The sequence below is a fragment of the Equus asinus genome, chromosome 12, assembly GCF_041296235.1.
Source record: "Equus asinus isolate D_3611 breed Donkey chromosome 12, EquAss-T2T_v2, whole genome shotgun sequence".
NCBI classification, from domain to species: domain Eukaryota; kingdom Metazoa; phylum Chordata; class Mammalia; order Perissodactyla; family Equidae; genus Equus; species Equus asinus.
In genome coordinates, this window is record NC_091801.1 from 46,403,959 (window position 1) to 46,428,179 (window position 24,221).

The 24,221-nt window shown below is 38.6% G+C and overlaps 1 protein-coding gene across 2 annotated transcripts in view; it reads left to right on the plus strand.

Annotated features, from left to right (window-relative positions):
* Positions 1-24,221, plus strand: part of LAPTM4B (lysosomal protein transmembrane 4 beta) — a 67,661-nt gene that overhangs the window by 28,502 nt on the left and 14,938 nt on the right. For both annotated transcript variants that reach the window (XM_070481381.1, XM_044743936.2), the window contains 4 exons: positions 7,416-7,489; positions 7,842-7,964; positions 11,115-11,213; positions 16,221-16,316. In XM_070481381.1, the coding sequence (XP_070337482.1) occupies positions 7,416-7,489; positions 7,842-7,964; positions 11,115-11,213; positions 16,221-16,316 (392 nt within the window). The remainder of the gene's footprint in view (positions 1-7,415; positions 7,490-7,841; positions 7,965-11,114; positions 11,214-16,220; positions 16,317-24,221) is intronic.

Consider the following 24,221-nt stretch of genomic DNA (forward strand, 5'->3'; position numbering starts at 1 on the left):
TGCCAGTGGTGGGGCGGGAGCTGGAGTAGCTCAGGCACCCAGGGCTTCTCCTCTTTGCTCTTTTTTCTCCTCCCTGCTGCTTCTCTGATGATGCCTTTTGTTGTTGTTTGCATTTTAATGTTTTTGAAATCAGGATGTGATTTACAATTTAGCATAGATTTAGTGTGACGATCATTTTTTTCCTTCCAAATCTTTATTTTGAAAAAATTCAGGGGGCCGGCCCCGTGGCCGAGTGGTTAAGTTCATTTGCTCCACTTCAGCGGCCCAGGGTTTTGCTGGTTTGGATCCTGGGCACGGACATGGCACTGCTCATCAGGCCATGCTGAGGTGGCGTCCCACATGCCACAACCAGAAGGACCTGCAACTAGAATATACAAGTATGTACTGGGAGATTTTGAGGAGAAGAAGAAAAAAAGGAAAAAAAAAAAGATTGGCAACTGATGTTAGCTCAGATGCATAGCTTAAAAAAAAAAAAATTCACACCTTTCGTAAAACTTTTGTGTACAATGAACACCTATCTTGCTTTTTTCCATTAACAGTAATTTGAAGTTCCTCATTCTTTATAGAATTATCTCTTATTAAATATTGAATAGGTATAAAACAATATTTAGAAAATATACTGCATAACGGTACTCTGAGTACTTGTGTACCCATTACTTGATTTAAAAATTGAATTTTACCTTACTGTCGAAAGAGCCCTGTATGTTCCTTCCTGATTGCGTGTCGTTTCCTCTGACCTCAGAGGTAGCCACTCTCCAGAACTCTTTCCCGTTGCTTTGCTTTTCTTTATAGACTTCCCACGTATGTGTGTATCACTGATTGGTCTCTTGTTTGATGTTCACGTGCTTGAAGTTTATATAGTAGATTCACACAGTATGTGTTCTTCTGAGTCTTGCTTTTTCAGTTTTACTGTGTGTTAATGAAGAAATTATTCAGACACGTTAAAAATGGTAGGGAAGACTTTATTCAAGAGAGGCTACTACCATGGGGTTTGCAATAGGGGAGAGAGATTGGGCTCAACTCCCACTCCAGCAAGGACAGGTGGGGATTTATAGCCAAGGAGCAGGGTCTGGGTCAGTGGATGGAAAATTACTAAGAGGAAGCATCGAGCCTGGGAGATTCTTACAGAAGGCAGGCCACGATGATAAGTTATAGATGGTGGGGGTAAGGAATTTGATCAGATATCAACACGATCAGATACCAAGGGTGAGGGATTTTCAGTAAATTGAGTCAGTAGAATTCTTACTAAAACTAGACTAAAAATGGGCCAGGGACAGAGCCTTTGTTATGCGTCTACGTCTAAGTGAGTGAGCCTGATCTGCTTCCAGCATCCAGCTGCAAGGAAATCTGGAAAATTTAGCTTTTAGCTTTTTAGCCTCTGCACAAGAGGAAGACACATTAGAAGGTGGGATTGAATGTTTTAGTATGTTTTACGTCTTTATTTATTTATTTATTTAAAGATTGGCACCTGAGCTAACATCTGTTGCCAGTCTTTTTTTCTTTTTCTTCTTCTCCCCAAAGCCCCCCAGTACATAGTTGTATATTCTAGTTGTGGGTCCTTTTGGCTATGCTGTGTGAGATGCTGTCTCAGCATGGCTTGATGAGCCATGCCATGTATGTACCCAGGATCTGAACCGATGAGACCCCCAGCCGCCGAAGTGGAGTGCATGAACTTAACCACTTGGCCACAGGGCCAGCCCCTACATCTTTTTTAAGCTTTATTGAGGTATAATTTATATACCATAAAGTTTACCCATTTTAATTATACAATTCAATGATTTTTAGTAAATTTACAGAGTTGTGCAACTTTTTAAAAATATCTGATTACGACTTACGCCTTTCCAGCTATGCAGCCTTCTTTAGTGTCCATCAACAGGTTTCCCACATTTTTTCCATGCATATTTTTGTTGTTCTTGTTTTTTCTTTTGAGGAAGATTAGCCTTGAACTAACATCTGCTGCCAGTCCTCCTCTTTTTGCTGAGCAAGATTGGCCCTGAGCTGACATCTGTGCCCATCTTCCTCTACCTTATATGTGGGACACCTGTCACAGCATGGCTTGATAAGCAGTACAAAGGGCTGCGCCCGGGATCAGAACCAGTGAACTCTGGTCCGGCAAACCCTGGGCCTCTGAAGCAGAGCACATGAACTTAACCACTATGCAACCAGGCCAGCCCCCATGCATATTTTTTATTAAATTCATTTTGTTTCCTTTTCTTCAGATCTGGTCACACAACTTTGTTCTCCAGTGAACATAATCACAAAAAATGTAAATGCTGTTTATTAATTTTTCTATTCTTATATAAGCAAGCTTTTAAGACTTAATTATATCAGTATAAATCTTTCCATCTAAGAATGTGGCTGGAAGGAGCTAATTTCCTTATCTTAGAGGGTAGGGAGTTGAGACATTCTCTGAACTGGACATTTGAGTACATATATTACTTAAGTAATCCTTCCTAACTTTTTGTAGCTTATTTTAAATCTTTAGGCCCTACAACATGAATGAACCTTGAAAACATTATGCTAAGTGAAAGAAGCCAGACACCACAGGCCACATATTGTATGATTCCATTTATATGAAATGTACAGAATAGGCAAATTCGTAAAGACCAAAAGTGGATTAGTGGTTGCCAAGGGCTGGAAGGAGGGGGGAATGGGGAGTAACTGCTAGTGGGGTAATTTTTGGGAGAATGAAAATATTCTGGAATTAGTGGTGATGGTTGTGCAACTTTGTTGAATATACTAAACAAATCCAATGAATTATATTCTTTTTAAAGTGGTGAATTTTATGGCATGTGAATTATATCTCAATAAAAAAACATTTAGGAGGGAAAAAAAGACTCAGCCCAAGTAAGCATGGACTCAGATAAATTCTTTGTTGTTCCTCTTGGCTGAAAATAATTTCACTCCCTCTTAACTCCACTAGCTCTTCATCTGTTGAATTCTTCCCGCTCTTCCTAGTAGATGCTAAGCATCGGAGAGCAAAGATTATGGCCTCTTAATCTTTGCAGACTCACAATGTTTATCCCATTACATGAATCTATTGAGTATTCGTGCAATAAATTCTGGGTTTAAGATTAAAGTTGTAAATTAGCAAGTTACACAAAACTCTTCTGTTACAATATACTTTAATAAAAAGTTAGAAACATTTGCCACAAACCTGCAAAAGGTCTATTAGAGCCGCCCTCCGTTTTGGAGGACTACAGTTAGTCTTTACTGCTCACTCTTCCCCAGGCTTTCCGCCTCCCGAGTGAGGAGCTGCAGTCGGGACTCGGCCGGAGTTTCCTGAGGCCCCGGGGGTGAGGCTGGGCATTTGGGTCTTAGTAGCTTATAGTGTTGCTGTGAATTCAGCTGAAAAGAGTTCTCTAGACTTCATGGTGAGAATATACCCCAAATACTGTTTGTTTTTCATGAACTGCAGTGCCAGAAATGTGGCCAAAAATTAGAGGAAAATGAGACGTAAGAATGATGTGAGTAGGCAAGCCAGATGTGGGCCATACAGCAGGCAGTTACCTAGCTAACTGCGAGTTTCACGGGAAGGAAACAAATCCAACAGGTATAAGAGAAGGTGAGCTAGATTGTTTAAACCAAGGCGTTTCAGGGGACTCCTTTATATGCCTATTCTGCTTCAATGATTAATTGGCCAAGTATCAGGAAACATTTTCTAATTATATCTTTTGTGGTCTGTGGTATAGTTTTTCTTAGGATCCTTTTCAAATTAAAACTACATTATTAAGGTAGGAGTTTAATTTAGGAAACAATGTGCCATCAGTGTACTCTGACTTTGGGTTGGTGCAAAGAATAAGTAAAGGATCTTCCTGTCACTGACCAGTACTATTACTGATTGTACAAGTACCTGTGTTGTTATTAGAACCATTTCCTTGTTTGCCTGTGACGTTATTAAAAGGAGTGAGTTTTAATTACTCCAGAGTAATTCTCATGTTTACCGTGGGGCGCTCCACATCGTTTCAAAGGCGCTGGCCTGTGCTCTAGGCTGCCAGGGGACAGGTGCATCAGCCTGCTCTACCTTGTCTGCTCTGTGCTTTTATTTGATTTACACTTTGCTTCTGCCGAAGCCGTTCCACATGCCTGTGATGTATTCAGTCTGATCCGTGTGGTTGCTGTAATCATCTATAGGAATAGAATTTTGAAAATGTCATCATCTGAAACTAACATTTTTTATGGTAAATAGTATCTCATTATGAATGGTGATAGGATACTTTATTCTATGACTTTAGTTTTATTTTTACCTTTTAAATTTCTGTTTTATATTCTTTGGAAAAGATGTAAATTTAAATTTTTTTTAAAGATCTATGATTTTTAGTTCTGGAGGTTTTTTTTCTTCAGAATAGGACATGCAGCTCCCATTAAGGTTATTCTTTTTGTAGGTTATATTAATATTTTTATTTTTTGAATACCTCCTTGAGTTATTTGTTTGCTTGTCTATCTCTTTTAAGATCTATGTGGTAAAAAATATCCTATAATGGGCTGGCTTCTATAAAATTAATTTTTTTCTCATTATTGATGCGGGGTCGGTGAGCCGAGGAGTCGAAAGAAAGATTTCTTAGACTCTTAAGATCTGGCAGTAGTGCTCTTTTATTTAGAGAATAGTATAGAATAGCATGGGGACAGGACTCATGGGCAGTCAGATCTTCTGCTGCCGCCATGGGGACACGACCCATGGGCAGTCAGAGCTGCTGCATGGGGACAGGACCCACGGGCAGTCAGAGATGCTGCTGGCATGGGGAGCTGCTGCTGCCGCCACTGGCATGGGGACAGGACCCATGGGCAGGCAGAGCTGCTGCCGGCATGTTGGGGCTGCTGCTGCAAAGTTGGGTGGAGAGTAAGGCTAAATTTAAGGCGTAGGTATGTGAGTTATCTCTTTACAAGACAAAGAATATGTAAAAAAGTTAAAATGGTGTCAGTGCCCGTAGGGTCCGGCCATTTGGCGGTCCCACAAATTTTAGATAAGATTGAGTAAATAGCAGAAGTCACCGCTTGAATTTTATCCTCAGCTAAAAACAAAGGAGGATTTGGGGGGGGGGGGGGTGGTCAGTTACATGAGGTTGCCAGACAGTAACCAACTTAAGTTCTTGCCTCTGGCATTAAGAGTTTCTAGAGATAAGGCCATCCCCCTTCTTCCTGGCACAGAGAGGGAGGCATCTTTACAGATAGAGGTTTCCCTTAGAAATGTAAATGTTTCCCAACAAAGGGGCAAGCAAATTCCACTCCTTGGAACCTGCTTCTCATCTGTAGTTTTAAAATTAACCAGCCTAAAAATCCTCATCAATTATGAAATATGCTCACACAGAATTTGGAAATCATTGAAGTAGACAAAGAAGAAAATAATAAACTTCTGCCTGAGTTCAAGTTTCAGAGATTGCTATAAATTCTAACAGGCTTTGCATGTAATCAGTGCATACTGATGTCCAGCTCGTTTTCAGGCGGCTATCTGATTTCCCCAGCGCTGTGACCTCCTCTCTTGCGTTTGATCTGCGTCCTTCACATCCAGGTAGCACACTAACTAAGATACTGACCCTGGGGGTAGGATATCTCATCCACCACTTACTAGCTGGGCAACCTTGGACAAGGTACTTGCCCTCTCTTAGTCTTTTTTTTCTTCTCTAAAATGGAGTGAATAGTACCTATCTCTTAGAGTTGTTAGGAGGATTAAATGAAATAACACAGTGCCTAGGTCATTGAAGAAAAAGCACACTTATAAATGGGGACAACAGAGAGCAGACAAAGGACATTCCACTGTGTGGTCAGAGCTTTATGCAGGAGAGATGAGCCTGTGCCCTCATTTCCTCACATACAGATGACGTCACTGGAATGCATCTGTGTGCTTACACACATGCATGTGTACACAGACTTTACCCTTGCATTTAAGGAGGAGGTTTTTGCATGTAAAACTTTTTTTTATAAAGGTTTTTTGCATACTATGAGGCACCCGTGAAATTTCCTTGTAGGTACCTCTTCCCTCACAAGAAACTATACAATATGTACGTATCCTGAAAAAAATCATCTTTTAACTACTAACTAGTACTAATCATTCTCATAAGCTTCATTTTTCCCATGCTCTGCTTCGGCGGCCCAGGGTTTCACTGGTTCGGATCCTGGGCACAGACAAGGCACCGCTTGACAGGCCATGCTGAGGCAGCATCCCACATGCCACAACTAGAAGGACCCACAACTAAAATGTACAACTGTGTACTGGGGGGATTTAGGGAGAAAAAGCAGGAAAAAAAAAAAGAAGAAGATTGGCAACAGTTGTTAGCTCAGGTGCCAATCTTAAAAAAAAAATTTTTTTTTCTTTGCAAATCAAATTTTCACTGCTTTAATAAAAGCCATCAGCATCATATGACTTCATTGCATTAAATCTATAAACCAAGTTGAGGAACCTTCATTTTGTTAAGATGGCAGATGGTTTTTGTTGATGTGTCTGCATTTTGTCCTAGAATGTACTTTGACCCTGTGCTTCTGTTTGCAAGCCTCCTGCTTAAAATCCTCTCATCTCTGGGGGCCAGCCCCATGGCCGAGTGGTTAAAGTTCCAAACACTCTGCTTTGGTGGCCTGGGTGGCCTGGGTTCTCAGGTTTGGATCCTGGATGTGGACCTACTCCACTCATCAGCCATTCTGTGGAGGCATCTCATGTACAAAAAATAGAGGAAGATTGGCACAGATGTTAGCTCAGGGCTAATCTTCCTCAAGTGAAAAAAAGAGGAGGATTGGCAACAGATGTTAGCTCAGGGCCAGCCTTCCTCACCAAAAAAAAAAAAAAAGGCAGAACTAGTCATGTGAAAATATGAGTGATGCAGCTTCTACTCAGTGGCACTAAAAATGCAAGGCCCTAAGATGGAGTGATCTTGCTGTGTCCAGTGAACCAAATGGTGTCGCTGGATTATAGTAAGCAAGAAATGTGGGTTGAGATTAGAGAGGTGGGCATGCTCTAGAATAAACAGAGACGTAAAGGCCATGATAAGAAACTGAGATTTTAATTTAAATGAGATGGGAAGCCAGTGGAGGGTTTTAATAGGGGCATGAGACACACATAAGTTTATAAGATACATGTTAGACACTCATATGTTAAAAGAGTACCTAATTCATTATATATGTAATTCAATGGACCAAAGGACCAGATTTTTTTTATATCTGTAACCAATATCTCTTTCCCTTTTTTGAAGTACAACTTATTTATAGATCAATCTCTTGTCTGTGGACATATGATTTAGGAAGTACATCTTTTGGGCACTTTACATCCATTGACCATCATCTTCTCAAATTCCGAAAGAGCTCTGGTGGTTTACTTAATATAAAGTTCTCACTTATAATTGGTTTATAAACAAAATGCCTTTGAGAAGAGACTAAATAATGTTTAAACAGTGGATCTGCTACTGATTTTCTTTTTTTTTTGGCAGACATGTGCATTGCTATTGCAATTTCTCTTCTCATGATCCTAATATGTGCAATGGCTACTTACGGAGCATACAAGGTAAGCACCTTTGAAATAAGGTCCTGGGCCTTTTTCTCCGTCCCTTATACATGTAAACTGTGCAGTTGTCTGTAAGAAGTAAGTGATTATTCTCAGTTTCCTATAAGAATCTTTGAAAGTTCAAATCTCTTATTAGTATTATGTGGAAAACCAATGTTATAGTCTCAGAAATGTTCACAGAGCCCTGTTTGTTGACTGCTTCTATTTGGCTTCCCAGTTGCCATCATGACCTGGTTTAATGAATCTCTGTTCCTCCATTTCGCTTTAGATTAAGAAAAGATTTCTCTGAATTCAAAGCAATAATGTTTTGTAATACTGAACACATTAACATCTTATTTTCTCCTATGTTTAGCAACATGCCGCCTGGATCATCCCATTCTTCTGTTACCAGATTTTCGATTTTGCCCTGAACACCTTGGTTGCAGTCACTGTGCTTGTTTATCCAAACTCCATTCAGGAATACATACGACAGCTGGTAGGTGGCCGTTCCAATTCCTGCTTCTCTTCATGAGGGGAATCTCGTTAAGTCAGGAATATAGATGTATGCAGATTGACAATGCACACACATCTTAAATTTGTGGATTTTTAACTTGTATCTGAGTTACTGATTAGAGATTTTTTAATGTTATTTCAAAGATGAGATTTTTGGTTTCTTAGAATGCTTTTTGGGAAAACATAGCCTCTTGAGATAGGTAAGTTGGTGGCTGTGATAATGGTATTAGTTGCACTTACCTAAATTATAATATAGTTGCTAATTGTCTTATTTTTGTAAAATGCAATTTGCTCAGTTGTCTGCAAAGTATAGCTTTTTGCCTCTGCTTTTGTGCGGGAAAAGTGGAACTTTACTGTACACTGGTTCCCAAACTTATTTGACCATAGAACCTCTTTTTTCCCCAAGCAACTTTGTCGGACTAGTTTTCTGTTAAATGTCCTTTGTGACCTTATGGACAAATATTGGTGGCTGGGTAAGAAGCTTGTGCAGTTATGAGATTGAAATACTTCTGTGCCTTCACATATTTTAACTTTTGTTTTTCCAATTGTGAATGTGCCTTAAAATTTAATTTCTTCAAAATCTTAGAATGTTTTAAATGGAGAGAAGGTTCACTCTTTGGAAGTTTTAATAGTAATTTCTGAGCATGCGGGAAGGAGCAGGGTTTTTCTTGGATGGGAGAAGAGGCTGGGGATTTGATGTGACAATGGAGGCCAAGAAGTTCAGTGGAAGAGAGAGATGGCTGGAGGGACGAGGGGAGGAAATGTGGCAACAGAAGTTTGTGCTCTTGTGGCAGCCATGTCCAGATCACTGCTGGTCCTCAGCAGACTTAGTACCAAAAACCTCAAGTGTTTTGCCCCTTAAAAGTATTAGGTTGTCATTGTTGTGTTTGCTATACTTGTTAGTAATAGCTTCTCTTTGTTTTAGAAAACAGGTCCATGTTTTGGTAGAATGTAGTGTGAAGAAAATTTTTGTGTATTTCCTGTGTGCTAATTTTATGTGTTGGCCTTTGTGGTATAGCCAAGTGTTTCTGCATCAGGGAGTTTATCTATGACGAGCAGGGTGTAGAAGTACCTCTGTCTTTCAGGACTTTTGTTTTTACTCTGTAATGGTGATCTGCTGCTGGGTTCCTAAAATCAACCTTGGGAGTGAGGAGGAAACATGATCTCAACACGGCCTGTCATGTGCGGGGACTGGGAGAGGGTGATGTTGAGTAAGGACACACTAAGACAAGCCAAATGGCAGGCCTGCGATTATTTGAACAGTGTATTGTGTGCTGCATCCCATATATTGCAGAGATTTATGAGGAGCATAAAGCCCAATATGCAGGCAAGCCTTTGGAACCCTCAGAATGCTACCCAGACTCGCCGTTGTGCCCCACACTGTTCAGTGTCCCCCTACTCGTTTGCTTTAGAGCCATCAGTAGGAAATGAAAATATTGGTGATGCTCACTGTAATTGTAACATCAGTTAATGAAAAAAGTCACCATCCAATTTTATTTTTAGTGAGAAGACCAAATAATGCAATTGAGTATTTTCTGTATTCTCTACTTAAAGACCAGTCTGGGCTGAAAGAGTGAGGCCTACAGACAATCAAAATGCCTCAGGGAATGTTAAACGTCCTCGTGCTGAGGCCCTTGTTGACAAGGCAGATGCAATGAGTCTGGAGAGACTGTTGTCTGAGAAAGCCGGGGGGAGCACTCACTCAATTGTAGTGCCTCTTCTGTTTATGTGGAGTCTTGTAAAGTGCACTTATAATAAGTTGTGCATGTGTTTTTATGGGTCTCAATTGGACATAGAAACCATGTTACTTTTCTGGGGGAAAGTGTAAAGATTTCTGGAAAAGGTCACATGCTTCCGCTTTAACCCTGTCTTTTTTTTTTTTTAATTAGACAGAGAGACAATATGATTTTGTGTTGGTCTTGTGAGTGACACCAAGTTGTTTTATTCTTGCCCTTCAAGATCAGTACTACAAAAACCCATTGGAGGTTCCAAGGGAAGGGACCAGTTTCAAGAGCTGATCACAAAGAATAACTTAGATTTTATTTCTTAGGTATTTTGCCCAAAGTGAAAGGAGACTCTGAAACCCACTGGGTGATGTTCACCCTGGGGAGGAGGAGCCAAGCACGAGTCATGGTTTTTCTCTATATTCTTCCTTAACATTTGGCACTTCTTTGTTACGTCTCAGATTACTGCGAATGTGGAATCCAAGCATATGGTATTGGATGATGAAGAAGAGGTAAAGGTGACATAGCACACTGGGCTGCCTTCACGCTCACTTATCTAGGCCGGATCAAGGGAGGGCTTCATCAGTGCTGTGCAGGCATTGCATGATGAAGGTCTGTTGCTCCCGGTAACCATAGTAGCAGATTTTGATCCTCCCAAAAAGGTTTCCCTTGACCTGGTAGGTGATCAGTATGGTCAGATGGTAAGACTTGATTCTTTTTTTTAATACTGTAAATACCTAATGGTATAAAAGATTCTGCTCTTTGAGAAGTAGCATCAGCAAAAATGCTCTATATAGAGAAGATTCTATTTTAGAGCCAGCCCAGTGGCGCAGGGGTTAAGTTCACGCATTCCACTTCAGCGGCCCAGGGTTCGCTGGTTGGGATCCTGGGTACAGACCTATGCCCTGCTTGTCAAGGCATGCTGTGGCAGGCATCCCACATATAAAGTAGAGGAAGATGGGCACAGATGTTAGCTCAGGGCCAATCTTCCTCAAAAAAAAAAAAAAGATTCTATTTTAATAGGTTTCTTCCCTTTGCCTTGCACAGGCCTTTTAGAGTGGTCCAGAATTTGCAGAAAATCCAACTATCACAGGTGTAGAAAGACCATACTGACTTTTAATTTTTTTATATTAGGAGGGCAAACTTAATGTTTTCAGGTCTCGCTCGTGAATCTTCCTCTGATTTTCTTTTCGAGAGTTATTGCCTGAATTATGAACAGACTAGCCTCTCCGCATCACACCTTTTGTAGCTTTTTCATTAGTAGAGGTAGGCTAGAAATTTTGTGGTGGTCTTAAATGATAATTATCTGCTTTAACTAATTGCTTTCTATAGGTACTTCTGATCAATGCCCGAGGAATATAATCCTGATGATTAACAAGATTTGCTAATGAGGCACTTGTCTTTTGCAGCCTCCCAACTTTCCCTACAAAGAAGATATCATGTCTGTGAATCCTACCTGTTTGGTCCTTATTATTCTTCTGTTTATCAGCATTATCTTGGCTTTTAAGGTAAGCATGAAGATCTTACTTATGGTCTAAATATTATTGAACGTCTTCGTGAATGCTAAAGAAACAAGCAGACTTCTGTCAGTTTCATTATCTTGCTTCAGATTTCTGAACTGCTTTTTGATTTCCTAACCATTCTGTTCCTTCTCTTATTTGTATGAGAGAGAAACACTAACCAGACTTCCACAGGCCCACCAAGGGTTATTCCAAAATCGATTTGGATGGGAATAAATTAATATAATGTTATTCATTGCATAGTATATATTATATACTGCACCTCCATTACAATGTTTATATGCACATTCTTTTGTAATTTATTTTTAAAATGTAATATATTCTGAACATCATTCTGTAACAATTTATTATGTGAATTTATCATTATTTAATAAATTACTCATTGTTGGACATTGAGACGGTTTCTACTTTTTCACTTATTAATAGTGCTACAATGAATATATTTAAATACATCTTTCATATTCTTATGCATTTACTTCCTTAAGGTATGTTTCTTAAAATTAGAGGATATGCATAATTGGAAGCCTTTTGATAGGTTGTCAAATTGATCTCCCTAAAAGTTGGATGACTTAACACCCCCCGCAGTGCTGCCCCTCACTGTCATCAATCACGTGCTATCTATTCTTTTTCATCTTTGTAAACCTGATAATAAAAACATCGTTATAATTTGTGCTTGCATGCTGCTAACAAGTAGAAAATCCTCAGATCGTTATTAGACTGAACTTTTAATTCTTAATATCTTTTGCTGTCTTTATTTTAGCATAAAATTACCCAATTCTTAAAAATCAAGCCTTAATAAGCTTGAGGAAGCTGCGTTTAGGGAGAAGAGTCATTTTAAATGGGGGTGGTGTGATGAAGAGGCGTAGAAAGGAAATGATTCATTGGGGATCATTTGGGTCTGCATTTTCCCCATGAATCACATCCTGCGAGTTTGATTTTGCACATGCACTTTAGTGATTGGGGATTGGGGTGAATTCTGTCCATAGATGTCGAGGCTTACGGCCTCTGCGGCTCCCACTCCCCCAACCCCAGTTTTCTGGGTGCTTTTACCAGCCACAAATGTGGTCCTTGGCCACCCAGACCATCCAGGATCCGTGTGGAGTGGGCAGTGTCCCCTGGCAAAAGGCCACAAACTCTCAAATCCCACTCATTGCAGTTCCCCTTGCACGAATAGACTCCCCTTTAGCTTCTGCCTGTTTTTGGTCCCTTTCCTGTGCCTTTAAATAATGTGTGTGCACGCGTGCGTGCAGGTGTGTGTGTGCCTGTGTGTGTCTGTGTGTGTGTTTCTTGCAGATTTTGTCATCTTACCAGGAAGGTTAGTCTGACCAAGCTACTCTCTGCCTGTACCAGAAGCTCAGAAGCTGGAACCTCCCAGTGGTCTTAAAAAAGGCCTTTTAACTTTGCAGGCATTTTCATTTGTATTGGAAATGCTTACTTGAGGTTTTGAGTCAGAGGACACAGCTTCTATCACTGCTACTTCTAGCTGTGTGACCGGAGCCTTGGTTTCTGCGTTTACTAAATAGCAATAATAGTTACAAAAACATTCTGTAGGGTCACTATGAGGTTTAAGTGAGCTCATGGATGGGAAGATGCATCATTCATTCATTTATTCAGTGAATTTATTAAGGGTCTCCTATGTGCCAGGCCATGTTCTAGGTACTGGGCTTGTAGTGAAAAAGAAAAATCTCTGCCCTGTGGTGCTTTTATAAATTGCAAAACATTATTAATTATCATAATAATCTAATACAAGACATCTTACAAATTGTTCACAGCTCTGTCCCCAACCTGTGAGAGATATGTACTTAATATTTAATTATTTAAGCATCTATCACCTCTACTCTCTAAATTGCATTTCTTTGAGAACATAGACTGTGCGTTTATTTTATATCTCTCTTAGCACTGAGCTGATGCCTTGTGTGAAGAGACTCAGTAATTATTAGTTTAAATAGATATGAGTACAGTCACGTGTCACTTAACAATGGGGATACATTCTGAGAAATGTGTCATTAGGCAATTTTGTTATGTGTACTTCCTAGAGTGCACTTAGACAAGCCTAGATGGAATATTCTACTGTGCACCTGGGCTAGATGGTAGAGCCCATTGCTCCTAGGCTACAAACCTGCACGGCATGTTACTGTACTGAATACTGTAGGCAGGTTAACACAACGGTAAGTATTTGTGTATCTAAACATGGAAAAGATACAGTAAAGATATAGCATAAAAGATAAAGAATGGTACATCTATAGAGGGTGCTTACCATGAATGGAGCTTGCAGGTCTGGAGGTTGCTCTGGGTGAGTGAGTGAATGTGAAGGCCCAGGGCCTCACCATACACTGCTGTAGACTTGATAAACACTGTACGCTTAGGCTACAGTAAATTTATGAAAAAATACTATCTTTCTTCAATAATAAATTAGCCTTAGCTTACTGTAACCTTTTTACTTTGTAAACTTTTTGACTCTTATAATAACACTTAGCTTACAACACAAATGCATTGCACAGCTGTACAAAAATTCTTTCTTTCTTTATATCCTTATTCTATACAACTGGTGGCACACTAGGTTTGTTTCCACCAGCATCACCACAAACATGTGAGAAATGCATTGACTACGACGTTACAACAGCTATGACATCACTAGGCGATAGGAATTTTCAGCTCCATTAAAATCTTATGGGACCTCTGTTGCATATGCGGTCCACTGTTGACCCCAAATGTCATTATGTGGTGCATGACTGTATGCATGTTGTGGTTTCACGTATCAGTTTACCTGATTAGTGGCTTTCACAACCTAAATTCACTGCTATTCTTTAATAAGGTTTTTTATCACGCTGGTTGCCTGGGAGCCCAAACCAGAGCATGTGTCAGTTTCACTGCGTCCTAAGATGTGAAGGGGGCAGGGCTTCCCACACGGCTCTGCGAGTAGGTGATGGACGTAATTTGTCATTGCAAGTTTATTTGGGAAAGATACTAAATACTTAACTCTCTATTTAAGATTACAGAAATGTCAAATAAGAAGTAAGGTCACTGAAATCAGTTACTGGGTTTATGGCGACAACAGGCCGGAGGTTTTTCTCCTGTTGGAGTGGTTAGTAGGCGAACGCACTGGTGTTGCGAGGGGCCCTCAGAATGCTGACTGTGGGCGTGTGAAGCCTCAGACACCAGGTACTGTTTACCTTCCAGGTCCAAGTTTGTCCTTTTAGAGGCTTCGCGTCAGACAGAGTTCTTGCCTTAGAAGACTCTGCTGTTCACTGATAAAATAGTGCACGACTAGTCAGTCTTCTTACATAACACATAACTAATATGTCCCCAAACATTTTTCTTTCATTTGTCTTGAAATTCTCAAAAATTCTAGGGCTTTTTTTTTCCCACTAAAGAAGGAATAGCACTAAGTAAACTGAAGGTTTGAGTAAACTGAACATATTGTGCACGTTGTTCAAGAAATATGCCCTTTACGTCTCTCTCTTACTGTTGATCTGTGGTTTCAGATTGTTGCCATTCAGGAAACTTTTATAAAATAGCATTATATATTTTCATCTTATCATCGCAGAAAATTTAAATGTAAGAGATAATTGTCACCAAATATGAAAGCAGCTTAAGACAGCATTCTGAGTATATGACACAATTTTACCTCACTCCTGAAAAATGCTGACAAGCACCCCTTTTGTCCTTAAATGTCTTCTTTTTTATAAAACAACTTTATTGAGATGTAATTCACATATCATAAAATTCACCCAATTAAAGCGTACAATTCAGTAGTTTTTAGTAGATTCACAGAGTTGTGTAAGCACAGCTCTGTGGTTAAACAATGCAATTTTAGAACATTTTTATCACTTGCCATTTGCCCTTATCTTCCTCCCCTACCTCTGGCAACCACTACTGTGCTTTCTGTCTCTGTAGATTTCCCTATTCTGGACATTTCTTATAAATAGAATCATACAACACGTGGTCCTTTGTGACTGGCTTCTTTGACTTAGCATAATATTTTCAAAGTTCATCCATATTGTAGCATGTATCAGAATTTCCTTCCTTTTTATTGCTGAATAGTATTCTACTGTCTGAATATACCACATTTTGTATCCAGCCATCAGTTGATGGACATTTGGGTTGCTTCCATTTTTTGGCTGTTATACATAATGCTGCTATGAACATTTGTGCGCAAGTTTTTGTGTGGACATATGTTTTCATTTCTCTTGGGGCATAGACCAAGGAGTGGAATTGCTGGGTCATATGGTAACTGTTTAACCTTGTGAAGAACTGCCAAACTGTTTTCCAAAGTGGCGGCACCATTTTACATTCCCACCAGCAGTGTATGAGGGCTCCAGTTTCTCCACTCATCAAAGAATTTTAAAGCTAAAAAGGGATTTTGGAATCATTCAGTTCTAGTCTAAGATGATTGGAATGAAAGTGCAGAGAGTTCATGGTTTAAACATCTCCATGAACTTGTTTTATTCTAGCGTGACTTTATTCTGGACTTGATTTTAAGTATCTTCTTTGGATATTTCGTTATGACAGTGGCAACGTTTTAGTGAATTTTACTGACCTTAAAGCAAGTTCATGTGCAGTGAACCTTTTTAAAAACTTGACTTGTGTAACAAAATCATATGTAATTATGTGAAATAAAAATCGCAAGGACAGAGTTAAAATGTGATGAGAAATAAATTAATGAACTGATTGTTTTGTGACTTAGGGGGCAATAAATGTTTGTGGCTATTACTCCTTCTAACCACCTTTTCTTAGAAATTCTCCTCCTTCTCTCCGCCCCCCACCCGCCCCCACCTTCTGGTCTGGTGGGAAGAATGAGGCCACAGCACCACCCTTTGCCAGAAAGTTACTGTACCCAACATTTGTAATTTTAAAGGTTTTTTGGTTTAGTAGAGTTAATATGTGCATTTAGAATTTATGTAAATGAAAGTTTTATAATGGCTTTATCTATGGTTGTATTTTAAATTGTGTGAATTGGAAAATTAAGATCTAATAATTACTACTCACTTACAGGGTTACTTGATTAGCTGTGTTTGGAACTGCTACCGATACATCAATGGCAGGAATGCCTCTGATGTCCTGGTTTATGTTACCAGCAATGACACTACGGTAGGTGTGACGTCGCTTAACGTGGAAATCTCCACGCCTCTGCTATATCATGGCTTCTAAATGTTTCTACTGTTGGCTATGTTTTTACTGCTGTTGAAACATACTCACAAGCTGCATAGTCATTGAAAGATTCATAATTGAATGAAAAGTGTTTTGTTTTCCTTACAGGATTTTAAAATTTAGATGGCTCGGCTTTAATTAAAAAAATTATTTTTAAAAATATTACAGATAGATAATGTGTGTACCCTTTCCATATTTATGTATCTTAAACCTGAATTACTAAACCAAGGTATATAATTGTAGATGTCAATTCCGCATAGTACGACTATACTATCTCACTTGACATGTGAAATTACACTTAGAAATGTGATTTTATAGGTAGAGAAATAAGAATTGCAAAGGTTACTATGTCTTTAAAACCTGCGCTGCATATGAAAACCTTGGTAAAAAAATTTAGGGGGCCGGCCTGGTGGCGCAGCAGTTAAGTTTGCACATTTTGCTTCAGCGGCCCGGGATTCTCCAGTTCGGATCCCGGGTGTGGACCTATGCACCGCTTACCAAGCCATGCTGTGGCAGGCATCCCACATATAAAGTAGAGGAAGATGGGCATGATGTTAGCTCAGGGCCAGTCTTCCTCAGCAAAAAGAGGAGGATTGGTGGCAGATGTTAGCTCGGGGCTAATTTTCCTCAAAAAACTTAATTTTTTTAAAAAACTTAAAGAATTCAAATGATCTCTGTTTGCTACTAGTTCATACTTAAAATTTTTAAACCTATCAAATATGATATTGGAAAACATGTCTTCGCTGGAAGAGTCCTTAAAATAATTTGTACTTTATGTAAATTATCTTAAACTGCCTGGCTCATGGTGAAAAGTATAAGTCGTCTAGGTATTAACCTCCCTGTGTCTCCATCACGCGTGTATTCAGCACAGTGCCCGATGTGGTGGTTGGGACAAGTAGGTGCCCAAGGAGTGGCTGATGAAAAGGATGGCAGTGGATGACATGAACATGTGGGATGGGTCAAAATGGATAGGATTGGAGGGGATAGAACGGACAAGACAAATGAAAGGGTAAAACAAATGGTATATCAAGTCTAAACTAGAACAGAGTTTTTATATTTTGTTTTGTTTTTTAAATTGTGGTGACTTGCTTAGTCTATGACCTTACCAAAATAATTTAACTGTCTCTGACTTTAGTTCCTGTGTATAAAATGAGAATGAAACAATTTTATATTAAATATATAGGTGCAAACTGGTATTACTGAGAACTCTCTGAGATTTCTGAGAGACAGCGTGTTATACATGAACAGTTTTCCTAAGTGCTCACCAAACATTTGTTGAATTGAATCAAATATACGTGAGCAGTGGTTTAAGAAGAGGCTCTGCCATAATCGGAGGCACAAAACCCAGGATCCCCAGATGCTAAGAAGGCCCTTCTGGGGGCGTCTGCAGAATCCTGTGCACTGATTACAGTAAACACATGTTTAAAGATTTAATCTTGGATCAATAAATCTCTTTAAAGAAATAACTGTTCTTAGTTACTGTAATTTTGATAAAATTACTGGCTTAAAGAATTTTTCTTTCTCTAAGTTCCTCAGGATTTAGTTATCTATAAGTTTATTTTTTTTGCTTTTTCTTAAAAAAGAAATCTCAGAGTATATTTATTTTCCTGCTGAACTAGTGAAAAATCTAAACAAAGTTTGAGATTTTTGAGTTGGAGGAACTAGTAAAGTTGCTAAATGAACAAGATAGATCAGAACCTCATCCTCAGTACCACGATGTGTGGGACTCAGAAAACTGCCATCTTTGAGAAGTATCTCAGAGGAGGTAATGCCCATATTGCATGTGTTTGTTTTTATGTACTTTGGGTGGTGGTTTTTTCAGGGCTTTCTGAAGGGTTGTGTGTATGTTTAATCGAGGCAAGGTAGAAGGGCTGAAAAGGTACATGTTGTTTAGATATACCTCAGATCAGAGGATATTCTGGAATAGTAGAAATTGGGGTGCTTAGGGAATTTAAGAACCACGAGTAAGTCTCTAAAATGCATCCAACTAGCTTTTTAGAGGAAACTTGTGTTTTTCCCCTTTTGAAAGATTCAAAATTAGACATGGAATAACAGGTAAGTTTTATTTAGGCTAACTTAAAATAGTTGTACTTTTCAACTGGACATCCCCAGCTCTTCTAACAATAGACCTTTCTTCAGAAAGCCTGCCAGCTTGGCAGTAGTGTGTAGGAACTAGGGTTTGGGCCACCGCAGTTGCCTCCTGGTGTGTTGACAGAAGGTGGGGGCACTGCTCAATGATGGTTGTTGGTCATTATCTTCTCAGTCATTCTCTATCAACTTGCCATTTTTAAAACGAGGAAACTGAGTTGCTAATAATGTTTCTACCTTCTCAAAGTTCCCAGTGAACCTTTTCTTTTCTTTTCTTTTTAAGAATGGTATTCCTGGGAAAGGGAAATTTATCAATTCTCGTAACTTGGTTGCATTGATAGTCCACTCCAAAATGTAGGGTTAGTCTCAGCTTTCTGACAGTATTTTAAAAGATTTTTTTAAAAAAGATAATGATATTGTGGCTACTTTTCCAAAGAATCCTTATCATACCTAAAATAATACCTCCTTAATATCGAAAAATTTCCAGTAAATGCTCAGATTTCCCATTGTCTCATAAATGTCATAATTTTTCTAGCAGTTTGTTTGAAAGCAGATCTCTGGGTCAATATGTATTTTAGGTCTCTATAATTTTTTGTTAAGAGACTAGTTTGTCCCACAGACTAGATGTTTCTGATTGCATACCTATAGTATAGTCCTCTGTGTTTCCCGTAAATTAGTTGTATCTGGAGGCTTCCCATATTCATGTTTCCATGTTCATTTTTTTCGGTCACTTTTTTTTATTGAGTTCATAATAGTTTACATCATTATGAAGTTTCAGTTGTACATTATTTCTTGTCCTTCCCCATATAGGTGCTGCCTTCACCCCCCCTTGCCCCCCCCCCTGCCCCCTTCCCCTGATAACCACTGAACTGTTCTCTTTGTCCGTCTGTTTATCTTCCACGTGTGAGTGATGTCATATAGTGTTTGTCTTTCCCAGTCTGGCTTATTTCACTTAACATAAAACCCTCCAGGTCCATCCATGTTGTTGCAAATGGGATGATTTCGCCTTTTTTATGGCAGAGTAGTATTCCATTGTATATATATATACACCACATCTTCTGTACGCAGTCGATGGACACTTGGATTGCTTCCATGTCTTGGCTATTGTGAGTATTGCTGCAGTGAACGTGGGGTACACAGGTCACTTTGGATTGTTGATTTCAATTTGTTTGGATAGTTACCCAGTAGTGGGATAGCTGGGTCGTATGGTATTGCTATTTTTAGTTTTTTGGGGAATCTCTATACTGTTTTCCATAGTGGCTGCACCAGTTTGCATTCCCACCAGGAGTGTATGAGGGTTCCCTTTTCTCCACACCCTCTCCAACATTTGTTATTTTAGTCTTAGTGATTATAGCCATGTTAACAGATGTAAGATGGTATCTTAGTGTAGTTTTGATTTGCATTTCCCTAATGATCAGTGATGTTGAACATCTTTTCATGTGCTCATTGGCCATCTGTGTATCTTCTTTGGAGAAATGTCTTTTCATATCCTCTGCCCACTTTTTGATCGGACTGTTTGGTTTTTTGTTGTTCAGTTGTGTGAGTTCCTTATATATTATGAAGATTAACCCCTTGTCAGATATATGATTTGAAAATATTTTCTCCCAATTGGTAGGTTGTCTTTTTATTTTGATCCTAGTTTCTTTTGCCGTGCAGAAGCTCTTTAGTCTGATGAAGTCACACTTCTTTATTTTTTATGTTGTTCCCCTTGTCTGAGAAGACGTGGTATTCAAAAAGATTCTTTTCAGTTTGATGTCACAGAGTGTACTACCTATATTTTCTTCCAGAAGTTTTATGGCTTCAGAACTTATCTTCAAGTCTTTGATTCATTTTGAGTTTATTTTTGTGTATGGCGTGAGATAATGGTCTACTTTCATTCTTTTGCAAGTGGTCGTCCAGATTTCCCCACACCATTTGTTGAAGAGACTGTCTTTTCTCCATTGTATGTTCTTTGCACCTTCGTCAAATATTAGCTGTCCATAGATGTGCAGTTTTATTTCTGGGCTTTCAGTTCTGTTCCGTTGGTCTGTGTGCTTGTTTTTGTACCAGTACCATGCTGTTTTAATTACTATGGCTTTGTAGCAATTTTTTTTTTTTAAGATTGGCACCTGAGCTAACCACTGTTGCCAATCTTCTTTTTTTTTTTTCCTTCCCCAAATCCCCCCAGTACATAGTTGTATATTTTAGTTGTGGGTCTTTCTGGTTGTGGCATGTGAGACGCCGTCTCAGCGTGGCCTGATGAGCGGTGCCATGTCCATGCCCAGGATCCGAACCGGTGAAACCCTGGGCCACCAAAGTGGAGTGCACAAACTTAACCACTCAGCCATGGGGCCGGTTCCCCATAGTACATTTTGAAGTCAGGAATTGTGATGCCTCAAGCTTTGTTTTTTTTTTCTCATGATTGCTTTAGCAATTTGGGGTCTTTGTTTGCTCCATATGAATTTTAGGATTCTTTGTTCTGTTTCCGTGAAGAGTGTCATTGGGATTCTGATTGGGATTGTATTGAACTCTGCATTGCTTTGGGTAGTGTGAACATTTTAACTATGTTTATTCTTCCGATCTATGTGCATGGAATTTCTTTCCATCTCTTTATGTCGTCATCTATTTCTTTCAATAATGTCTTATAGTTTTCATTGTATAAGTCCTTCACCTCCTTGGTTAAATTTATTCCTACATATTTTACTCTTTTTGTTGCGATTGTAAATGGGATTGTATTGAGTTCTCTTTCTGTAAGTTCGTTATTGGAGTATAGAAATGCAAACTGATTTTTGTAAGTTGATTTTGTACCTTGCAATTTTACTGTAATTGTTGATTATTTCTAATAGTTTTCCAATGGATTCTTTAGGGTTTTCTATATATAAGATCATGTCGTTTGTAAACAGTGAGAGTTTCACTTCTTCATTTCCTATTTGGATTCCTTTTATTCCTTTCTCTTGCCTAATTGCTCTGGCCAAAACCCTCAATACTGTATTGAATAAGAGTGGTGATAGTAGGCATCCTTGTCTTGTTCCTGTTCTCAGAGGGATGGCATTCAGTTTTTCCCCGTTGAGTATGATGTTGGCTGTGTGTTTGTCATATATGGCCTTTATTATGTTGAGGTAATTTCCTTTTATCCCTCATTTATTGAGATTTTTTTATCATAAATGGATGTTGGAGCTTGTCAAATGCTGTCTCTGCATCTATGTAGATGGTCATGTGGTTTTTCTTCCTCATTTTGTTAATGTTGTGTATCACGTTGATTGATTTGCAGATGTTGAACCATCCCTGTATCCCTGGCATAAATCCCACTTGATTGTGATGTATCATCTTTTTGGTGTATTGCTGTATTCAGCTTGCCAATATTTTGTTGAGGCTTTTTCATCTATGTTCATCAGTGATATTGGCCTGTTGTTTTCCTTTTTCGTGTTGTCCTTGTCAGGCTTTGGTATCAGAGTGATGTTAGCCTCGTAGAATGTGTTAGGAAGCTTTCCATCTTCCCTAATTTTTTGGAATAGCTTGAGAAAGATAGGTATTAAATCCTCTTTGAAAGTTTGGTAGAAATCTCCAGGGAAGCTGTCTGGTTCTGGGCTTTTCTTTTTGGGGATGCTTTGATTACTGTTTCAGTCTCTTTACTTGTGATTAGTCTATTCAGATTATCTATTCTTCTTGATTCGGTTTTGGGAGGTTATAACAGTCTAAGAATTTATCCGTTTCTTCTAGATTGTCCATTTTGTTGGCGTATGGCTTTTTGTAGTATTCTCTAATAATCTGTATTTCTGTGGTATCCATTGTAATTTCTCTTCTTTCATTTCTAATTTTATTTATCTGAGCTTTCTCTCTTTTTTCTCTCTGTAAGTCTAGCTAAGGGTTTGTCAATTTTGTTGATCTTCTCCAAGAACCAGCTCTTTGTTTCATTGATCCTTTCTACTGCCTTTTTTGTTGCAGTTGTGTTTATTTCTACTCTGATTTTTATTATTATTTCTCTCCTTCTGCTGACTTTGGGCTTTTTTTGTTCTTCTTTTTCTAATTTAGTTAGGTGTAGTTTGAGATTGCTTATTTGGGATTTTTCTTGTCTGTTAAGGTGAGCCTGTATTGCAGTGAATTTCCCTCTTAGTACTGCTTTTGCTGCATCCCTCATGAGTTGGTATGGTATGTTTTCATTTTCATTTGTCTCCAGATATTTTCTTGATTTCTCCTTTAATTTCTTCAGTGATCCTTTGGTTGTTCAATAGCATGTTGTTTAGTCTCTATGTCTTTTCCCTTTCTCAGCTTTTCTCTTGTACTTGATTTCTAGCTTGATAGCATTGTGATCAGAAAAGATGCTTGTCATTATTTCAATCTTAAATTTATTGAGGCTTGCCTTGTTTCCCAACATATGATCTGTCCTTGAGAATGTTCCATGCACACTTGAGAAGAATATGTATTCTGTTTTTGAATGGAGTGTTCTATATGTCTCTCTTAAGTCCAACTGGTCTAGCTTTTCATTTAATTCCAGTGTTTCCTTGTTGACTTTCTGTCTGTATGATCTATCCATTGATGTGAGTGGAGCGTTGAGTTCCCCTGCAATTACTGTTCTACTATTAATATCTCTTTTTAAGTTTGTTAGTAGCTGCTTTATATACTTTGGTGCTCCTGTGTTGGGTGATAGATATATGCTTATATATATATGTATACACTATATATATATATATATATATATATATATATATATATATATATATACTGTGTTGGGTGATAGATAGATACTTATGTGCTATGTCTTCTTGGTCGAGTGTCCCTTTGATCGTTATATACTGCCCCTCTTTGTCTCTCTTTACCTGTCTTATCTTGAAGTCTGCTTTGTTTGCTATAAGATTGAAACACCCGCTTTCCGTTGTTTGCCATTAGCTTGGAGTATCATTTTCCATCCCTTTACTCTGAACCTGTATTTGTCGTTGGAGCTGAGATGTGTTTCCTGAGACAGCATAGTGTTGGGTCTTGTTCTTTAATACATCTCACCACTCTGTGTCTTTTTATTGGAGAATTCAATCCATTTAGATTTAGGGTGATTATTGATATATGAGGGCTTAATGCTGCCATTTTATCACTCATGTTCTGGTTGTCTTGCATTTCCTTTGTTTCTCAATCCTGTGTGTTTCGGTCTACTTGCTTTTTTTTTTTTTTTGCAAGATTATTTTATAGTTGATAATTTGTTCTTTCATCAGGAGGCAGATAATATCTGATTGATTCTATCTGGGATAGCAGCAACCATTGATATCATTGATTCATTAGGAGTTGCAAGATGATGACATTCCATCATTTGTTCTTCATTTATTAGCTGGAATATTTCTATAAAAAAACTTTCCCTTATATACAGTTTGGTTACCCAGTGGTGCCTGTGACATGGATAAATATACTTGGTTTTGTTCTCTTTATTGATCAGTTTTCTAAATGATGAGTTGGTCCATCATTATCTATTGATGACCAGTGAGGTTTTTTTTTTTAAGTAATAAATAACTAATGAAAAGAAGTTTACTGTTAGAAGAGCTGAAGATGTCCAGTTGAAAAGTACAACTATTTTGATAAATTTTAAATATCAGTAAGCCTAAATAAAATTTACCTGTTATTCAATACCTATTTCGAAACTTTCTAAGGAGAGAAAGAAAATCTTTCTCTAAAAATCATGGTTAATATCCTTATTAATGCTAAAATTGTGCTGTCTTTGGCCACTTTGAGCCTCTTTAAGTTGGTGCCCAAGTCTCTTGACACAATCCTGGTAGCCTTTGATAGTTTCCTTGC